This window comes from Propithecus coquereli, unplaced genomic scaffold (genome assembly GCF_000956105.1).
Source record: "Propithecus coquereli isolate 6110/MARCELLA unplaced genomic scaffold, Pcoq_1.0 Scaffold9, whole genome shotgun sequence".
Lineage (NCBI taxonomy): Eukaryota > Metazoa > Chordata > Mammalia > Primates > Indriidae > Propithecus > Propithecus coquereli.
The window spans coordinates 2,534,922-2,543,916 of NW_012155284.1; the positions used below are offsets into that span (position 1 = coordinate 2,534,922).

At 38.9% G+C, this 8,995-nt stretch overlaps 1 protein-coding gene across 1 annotated transcript; it reads left to right on the plus strand.

Annotated features, from left to right (window-relative positions):
• The first annotated feature begins 5,508 nt into the window (after positions 1–5,508).
• Positions 5,509–7,316, plus strand: ANKRD34B (ankyrin repeat domain 34B). The gene has a single exon (XM_012664566.1). It carries the CDS (start codon positions 5,509–5,511, stop codon positions 7,048–7,050), a length of 1,542 nt encoding a protein of 513 aa, XP_012520020.1. The 3' UTR covers positions 7,051–7,316.
• Positions 7,317–8,995: the final 1,679 nt, after the last annotated feature.

Sequence of the window (8,995 nt, forward strand, 5' to 3'; positions counted from 1 at the left end):
TCAGATGCTTTGCATTCAGAATAGACCTCCAAGTTGGGACCCAAGCTGTCAACCAATACTACATTCCTAAATTCCTGAGTTGCAAGGTATGTCTGGCTCTGGAATAGCTTTTATAGAATGTGGCACAGGGGACATAAAATCACAGCATTCGCTTTCATTGTATTTATGTATGTATATGTGGAGTAGCCATTCTTTGCTTTGCATCATGAATAATACCAAAGTGGAGATGAACAAGTAAGTTCTTTTTGGAATATTGCCTTTCGCGAGCTTACTACAGTTAGTTGAAACTCCAATTGAAAGTCCAGGCACAAATCTTATTGATGATACCATGAGAACAGAATTGTGTTGTAAAAGGAAGACCTGACTATTTATAAATTTTAATATTGAAACGTATCTTACATATATGCTATGTGCTTTTCTGTGTACATGTTCTGTTTTACAATAAATAAGAGTGGTATTGTACAGAAGAGTATGTGAAAAAATACAAACTGTTTAAAGAATAATAATAAAATGGACATCCCCCACACACCATCCAGACTGAGAAACAGAACATCACCTGAACCTTGGAGGCCTCTGCGTGTGCCTCCCAAATTGCATTGTTCTCCCAGTCCCCACCAAGAGGGAGCTTTTTCTTGACTCTTTTTTTTTTTTTCAGTTTCTTGCTTATATATGATCCCTAAGTAGAATGCTTATTTTTAAAAAACTGGGTAGCACTCTTGTATACTCCTGGACAGAGCTGGATCGCATTCTACTAAGTGAGGTATCCCAAGAATGGAAAGACAAGCACCACATGTACTCACCATCAAATTGGTATTAACTGATCAACACATAAATGCACATATAAGAATAACATCTATTGGATGTTGGGCAGGGGGGAGGGGGGAGGAGGGAGGAGGGAGGAGGGGACTGGTATATGCATACACAAAGAGTGCAATGCGCACCACCCGAAGGATGGACATATTTGAAACTTGGACTTGGGGGGGCAAGGGCAACATATGTAACCTAAACATCTGTACCCTCATAATATGCTGAAATAAAAAAAAAAAAAACTGGGTAGCAGGCACAAAATTAGATGACTAAAGAAAGGGCAGTATTGCCCGAACATGATGGAAGCTCTCAGTAGACGAGCTGAGCTGTCTCTGGGTCTCAGTCGGCTCAAGGCTGTTCACATGAGTCCCCCAGGCTGGGTCACAAGTGAGTCCTAGGAAACGTGGTGTCACCATTACAGGGCTTCTGGCAGGGCTACGGTGTAGACCAGGGACTGGATATCCCAAGGGAATGTGCTGTTCAGTTTTTGTCCTCCTGAGCCCACCAGGTCTTATCGCCCGCAGTCAGATCAGGGCAATTCAACAGAGCTGACCTGAGTGCCATTGCTGCCCCAGGAAGCAGACCTGGAGGAGCGAGCAGAGATGTGGCCAGGACAAAGCAAGTTAGAGACAAGAACTGAGGGCAGGCTCCACTGGGCATTTGGTCCTCGGCTAACAAGGTAGTAAAATGGCAGCGTGATCTCAGAGAGGATGTCTGTGCACAGCCACCATCCGGCATCTCCCTTCACCATTTTCCCAGGAAGTTCGGAGCCTCTCCTCTGTGATGCTCTCCAAGCCTCTGGTATCTCATGTTTTCTTTTTTCTTATTCTGCTATTTCATCTTTATAGATTACATCCTCCAGTAAATTCATGAGCCTATATCCCAATTCTTGCTTGATGATTTTGCTAAATATAGAATTCTAAGCTGAGAATTATTTTTCTTCAGATTTTTAAAGACATTCCTTCATTGTCTTTCATCGTTGTTGATTTATCGGAATCCATACTAATTCTGGATCCTTCAGTGCTGTGGTCCCCAAGCCCTGGGCCTTAGACTGGTACTGGTCTGCAGCCTGTGAGGAACTGGGCTGCAGAGCTCTGTCTCCCTCCCTGCCCCTGACCCCCATCCATGGAAAAATTGTCTTCCATGAAACTTAGGAACCGGGAGGCCACACAACAGGCGGTGAGCGGTGGTGAGTGAGCAAAGCTTCATCTGGACTTGCAGCCGCTCCCGGTCGCTGCTGGCACCACCGCCTCAGCTCCGCCCACCCCACCCCCATCTGTGGAGAAATTGTCTTCCATGAAACTGTCCCTGGTGTCAAAAAGGTTGGGGACTCCTGCTTTAGTGTGTGACTTACTCCCCACCCCCCAGGCCGTTTCCCCTACCCCCAAGCTTGTGGAATGTTCTCTGTTCTCAGTGTTCTGGAAATTACAACCGTGCACCATGGTCAGGGGCTGTTTTCGCTCATTTCACTGTGTTCTAATTGGTCCATTTCAGTTTGGTAACTCAAGTCCCTCAGGTGTAGAAATTTTTCTTGATCTCATTGGTGATTTCCTCTTCTGCTTGCCCCTTTCTCCTCCCACCCCCACTATTGTTGAAACTTCCATTATTTGGATATTGGAGTTCCTGGTCTAGTCCTCTAATTGTCTTGGGTTTTTGTTGTTGTTGTTTTTACTATGTAAGATATTTTATTAACGTTATCATCCAACCCTTCATTGAGTTTTTCAGGCTTGTATCATATTTTTACCTTAACCTTTTGGAAGCTCTCGTTATGGTCTCTGAATACTCCTTTATCATAAAATCTTAGTCTTGTTTCACAGTTATGTCTTCTTATCCCTTTGAAGATAATGCGTTTTTGAAATTTTCATTTTCCTGGCTAATGTCAGTTTCCTCCAAGCTGCTTTTTCCTATTTGTTCTAATCTTTAATGTAGGAGGCATTTTCGTTTTTTGATTTTTGTTTGGGCTGTCCACTCATGATTAAAGGGCTGGGATTTAAAAACTGATGAGAAACCTTGAGCACACAGGTGAGGTTTATCACCTGCAAGGCTCACTGTAGGATGATGTGGGTGGCATGTGGGGGAATCCTGTGGTCAGTACTCTTAGTTGTTTTCTCTTCGGCAGGTCAGATTCTTGAGAGAAGGGGGCAACGATTTTTGCTGAGGGGTAAGCATATAGCTGCCGGCCTTCTTGGAGCCGAGCTGGGGAAGTAGGCTATCCGTTCCTTCAGCAGTGGTCAGTAAGCAAACAAGCAAATAATCTCTTATTCCCCTATTTTTCTGTTCTCAAATAAGCCTGGTGTCCCAGGCCAGAGACCCTCTGTTTCACATTTTCAGAGAATAAACCTCTGGATATCCTCTATGGTGGGAGAGGAGTAGTCTCTATCTCCCAGTGGCTTGGAGTTGGAGGAATGACCTAAGATAGTGCTTCTCAAACTTGAACGTGCATACAAAGCACCTGGGCATCTGGTTAAAATGTAGGCTCTCATTCAGCAGCTCTGGGGTGGAGTCTGAGATTTTGCACCTCTAATGAGCTTTCTGATGATGGTGATGCCCGCCTGGCTACCGCTGCAGCTGCTGGTCCAGGGTAGGATCACACTTTGAGTAGCAAGGACGTAGGAATCCAACTGCTTCTCTGACAGCTTTTCACCTAGTCCTCCTTATTTTAGCTGTATTCTTCACTCCCCGCTCCCGCCACCAGTTCTAAAGGCTTTCTCAAGTGGGCTGAGTCAGTTACTACTGGCCTATCTGCTTTCTGGTTTCCAAAATGTTCTTGCTGCCATCTTCCCTCCTTTTCCCTCTATTGGTATGAATTTATGTCCTTTCAACATTTTTTTAGTTTTAGGGGGTTTCAAGAAGGAACAAAATTAGATGTATGTGTTCTACCATATTAACCCTAACTCTAACCATCTGCTGAAATATTTTCCTGAAGTTTGGTTATATCTGTGTAAATAGAGCCTGTTTCATTCTGTAAACAAACTGCTATTTTATGCCTCTAGGTCTTTGCACAGGGAGTACTCTCACTTCTTCCTTCCTCCTTTGTCTGCCTGCCAAATTCTTATACAGTCTTCAAGACCCAGGTTTTGTGAAGTCCCGTTCAGTCTCTAAGTTGTTGAAGCTCTGTGTTCTCGTGACTCTTACTCTAACCAGCCGCTTATACAACATCTCTTCTGAAAGACTGTGAGCGCCTCATGGGCAGGGCTTGTATCTTCGTAGCTCAGTGCCTGGTACATAGCAAGATCTTTTAGATGTTTAACAATGGAATTAATTTCTGTGTGCATGCCAACTTTCCTCTTTTTCTTCACTTTCTATCTGCTCTCTTTATCTCTTCTTTCTTTCTGTTAAGAGGTTATTAGATTTGTTATCTATTCTAGTATCAGATAGAAATTCATGTCCCATAATATTAGTTTAATAAGCAAATGGATAGAATACATATTTTTCAATTTCTAAAAACCACCAAATTAATTAAATAGATTTAAATATTTTAAATCTACATTTAAAATATTTACATTTGTTTATCTGATTTTTCTCCCTCACTCTAAGGACTGTTAAAAGACAAAACTGCCCTTAGCTCTAGATGAAGACATAATTCTCACCACCTAATGGAATTTTCTGTTGAAGGACTTTGAATCTAAAATATTTAAATAAATTAAACAGAAATATTTTTTAGTTTCAATGATAAAAATTAAAATGTTTACAAAGTCTGCATGGCTCCTTTCTGGTTTCGTGCCTATAATACTCCTTTTTCAGAGCAAATGTACTGCTGTCAGAATTTAACCCAGTAGTTGTTGCTAACCCCATAATCTAGTCAGTATATGATTTAAATAATGGAATCAAGACAAATGCATAATCACATGTTTACCATTCCAATCTCAGTGTGAATTTCAGACATTGTGTCAGTTATTTTAACGTTGTATGGTCCAATTTTCTACCCTTCGAAAGAAACATAAAAATACCCCTCAAATTGAAAATCTAAATATCACCTGCATGATCTAATTGAAGAGCATGTTTAAGTAATTTAATACTAAAATCTTTATATTAAGCTACCATGTTTGTTTGTTTGTTTGTTCATTTGTTTGTTTTTTGAGACGGGGTCTCGCTCTGTCTTCCAGGGCTAGAGTGCAGTGGCATCATCATAGCTCACTACAACCTCAAACTCCTGGGCTCAAATGATCCTCCTGCCTCAGCCTCCCTAGTAGCTGAGCTGACAGGCGTGCACCACCATGCCCGACTAATTTTTGTAGAGTGGGGTCTCACTCCAGCTGGTCTCAAACTCCTGACCTCAAGCAATCCTCTTGCCTTGGCCTCCCAAAGTGCTAAGATTACAGGCATCAGCCACCTTGCCCAGCCAATATTAATTTTAAAAACATTTTTCACAAGTAGAAAATAAGTGGATTATTGTTTAGTATGGGATTTAGGAAAGTACGGTGTTGGTGTTACATCATAAATATTAAATGAAGATATTTTGAAAATAAATTTTAGTTTTAACTTCCTAAAGGTCATTACTATGCTCAAACTTCTTTTATTTTGCAATTCACTATTTTGTTCCGCATTTATCAATAGCATAATCCCATTTATGTCCTATTCGTACATATTTCAGAAATTAATTAGAGTAACAAAATGAATATAAATTGGGGTATTGATTTTGGCTAATCGTTTGATCTTCATCTTCTCTGATAACCAGGTATTGATTTTTTATTTTTGAAGATGGATGAAGGTATAGAAATTTCAAGTGATGGAAATTCCTTGATCAAAGCAGTCCATCAGAGCCGGCTTCGCCTCACAAGACTTTTGCTAGAAGGCGGTGCCTACATTAATGAGAGCAACGACCGTGGGGAAACACCTTTAATGATCGCTTGTAAGACCAAACATGTTGATCACCAGAGTGTCAGTAAAGCCAAAATGGTTAAATACCTGTTAGAGAACAATGCTGATCCCAACATACAGGACAAGTCTGGGAAAACTGCTCTGATGCATGCTTGCTTAGAGAAAGCTGGTCCCGAAGTTGTTTCTTTGCTCCTCAAGAGTGGGGCTGACCTCAGCTTGCAAGACCATTCTAGTTACTCGGCTCTTGTTTATGCTATAAATTCAGAAGACAGAGAGACTCTGAAAGTTCTGCTTAGTGCTTGCAAAGCAAAAGGGAAAGAGGTCATCATCATCACGACAGCGAAATCGCCTTCTGGGAAGCACACTACCAAACAGTACTTAAATATGCCGCCTGTGGACATAGATGGGAGTCATCCTCCAGCCTCCTGCACCACTCCTTCAGAAGTAGACATCAAAACAGCCTCCTTGCCACGTTCACATTCTTCTGAAACTGAACTGTCCCTTCATGGCTTTAAGGATCGTGAGCTCTCTGGAAGCAGTGATGATACCTGGGACCCAAGCTCCCCTGCGAGGAAGCCTGCTGTGGCCCTTAATGGGTCCAAGCTACCCCAGGCTCCGCCCTGGCTCAGGAGTCCCCCATCCTTAATGCACCAGAACAGAGTGGCTTCATTGCAAGAGGAGCTCCAGGATATTACTCCAGAGGAAGAATTATCCTATAAAACCAATGGGCTGGCACTTTCCAAGCGATTCATCACTAGGCACCAAAGCATTGATGTAAAAGACACTGCACATTTGCTGAGAGCCTTTGAGGCCAGCTCAAGAAAGATGTCATATGATGAAATAAATTATCAGTCTCCTTTTCCAGAAGGAAATCAGCAATGCCTTGAAATCCCTGTTGACCAGGACCCAGATTCTACCCAGACAATATTTACTTCCACCTTAAGAAGTATAGTTCAAAAAAGAAACTCGGGGGCAAATCACTACAGCTCTGATTCCCAGCTCTCATCGGGTCTTACCCCTCCAGCTTTAGAAGATGGCAAAGCACTTACAGGAAAGAAAAAGATCCTTTCGCCATGTCCTTCGCAGGTGTCAGGGTCCAAAGAATTGTTGGAGAATATGCCTCCGGGTGTCCTGAGCAGGAGAAATCATGCAGTTCTAGAACGGCGTGGTTCTGGAGCTTTCCCGTTAGATCACAATATTACTCAAACCAGACCAGGATTTCTGCCACCCTTAAATGTAAATCCTCACCCTCCCATATCAGATATCAATGTCAACAGCAAGATTTGCAGCCTTCTTTCTTGTGGTCAAAAAGTGTTTGTTCCAACAGTTCCTATTTTCCCTAAAGAATTCAAAAGTAAAAAAATGTTGTTAAGGAGACAATCACTGCAAACAGAACAAATTAAGCAATTAGTAAATTTTTAAGAGATGGATAGAAAACACATTTTCTTCAGATGTCTCTATCAGAGAAATATAGAATTAGAGAAGAAATCATAAATGTTCATCCTTTTAAATCTCGTAATTGGTTAGTCCATAATGGTTAGGCAGATCAAAATGTAATGTGTGTTGTACTAGTCACCATGAACACACAAATAATATATAGTTTCTGCTAAGGTAATTCTCTCAAACAAAATGAAAGCTATTTTTCTTAAAACCTCCAATATATAACAACCTTCATGTGGTCCAAATTTGTCATTTAAGCAAAAATCATGGCCAGGTGAGGTGGCTTATGCCTATAATCCTAGCACTCTAGGAGGCCCAGGCAGGAGCATTACTTGAGCTGAGCAGTTTGAGACTAGCCTAAGCGAGAGCAAGACCCCCATCTCTATTTAAAAAAATAAATAAACAGACAAAAATCAGCAAAGAAAGAAGGCCACATATGTTGGAGATAACTTTTTTTTAAATTTCAGATTAGCTAAATATTTTATTAGGAAACAGTTTTTAAGTCAATGAATTTTTTTTAACATTTCAAGTCAATAAATAAGATTGTAATTAACTATGATCCCAAAAGCATAACAGAAAACTCTAATAGCGATAAAATGTTCTAAGATCTACAAACCTAAGCTACAAAGAAAGAATGAACTAATTCTTAAAAAATGTTGACTGCAGGTAGGTAAAAATCAAATTAAAATTTTTAAAAGTTTAAACACTATAGTAGAATGGGCAACGAAAATATTCGTGGTATTAGCTTAATCATTGTCAAACTGGCAGGTCAGAATTTTATAAGCTACTAAAAATCTATGCCTAATCCTGTTGTTTGTACACTGTTTTTTGCTTTTTTTTTTTAAATAAACTTACCTATAATGTTATCTTATGGATTATTCTTTCTCCATATATTTTAATTCCTGTTATTATTTTTGGAAACCAATCCATAGGTTTCCAATAGCAAGGTAATATAACACAAAAGTTAAAAAGCATTCCTCTTTACTTATATCAAATTATTATCTTTCAAAAGAAACAACCAAAAAAAAAGTTTGGGATTTATCACAAATAGAAACTAAGTGCTTGCTTTGCTTTTAAAAGTAAAACTGATTATTAGGTTAGCTAAAATTAAGAAAGCCAATAGAAACTTAATCACAAAATATTCAGTCAATATTAAATGATATGTTTTTATTTTGGATATGTAGTTATTAGACATTTATATAATAAGGATATATAATGATAATTTCCTTAATATGACATTCCAATCATCTAGTATTTTAGGACCTGTGAATAACTTCTAACAAAATAAATGAATACCATGCTACTATTATAAAATGTAAAATAACTAAATTATCTGTATAACTTCAAGGTATGGTGTTTATACAAAGAATCCTTATTTCAACCTAGCAGTTTCTCAACAAAGAATAAATCAGACTATATAAATCCTGACTATTAATTTGATGATTGTCATATATAACTTTTTTTGCCTTCTGTGAGTCGAGGTGATCCTAATAATTGGTGTGATGCTTTCCCTGGTAATTTGATATAAGTAAGTTGTAGTGTACATAGTAATTATTTAATTATTTGTGGCTTTTATTTTAAAAAGTAATTGCAGGTTTTTCCATTTACTGTTTTGAAGAACATTAATATTAATTACATTGGAAATATTTTTTGATTCAGAACTTAGAATTGTACCTGATGTTTATATAGATAGCTAAATGCCTTCTGCAAGTTTAATATTGAGAAAAATAGTTAATTTCAAGTCGTAAGGGTACAGTTTGGAAGAATATGTAAATAGATTAGTTCATAAACAAAATGGTATCAATAAAGATTTAAAATATCATTTTGATTATTGCTGATTTTTATTTATCTTTCAAATACTAAGAATATTTCAACAATTTCAAGAGAAATTGGGCCAAAGGTTACTTTGAATAAATAGAAAATGAGG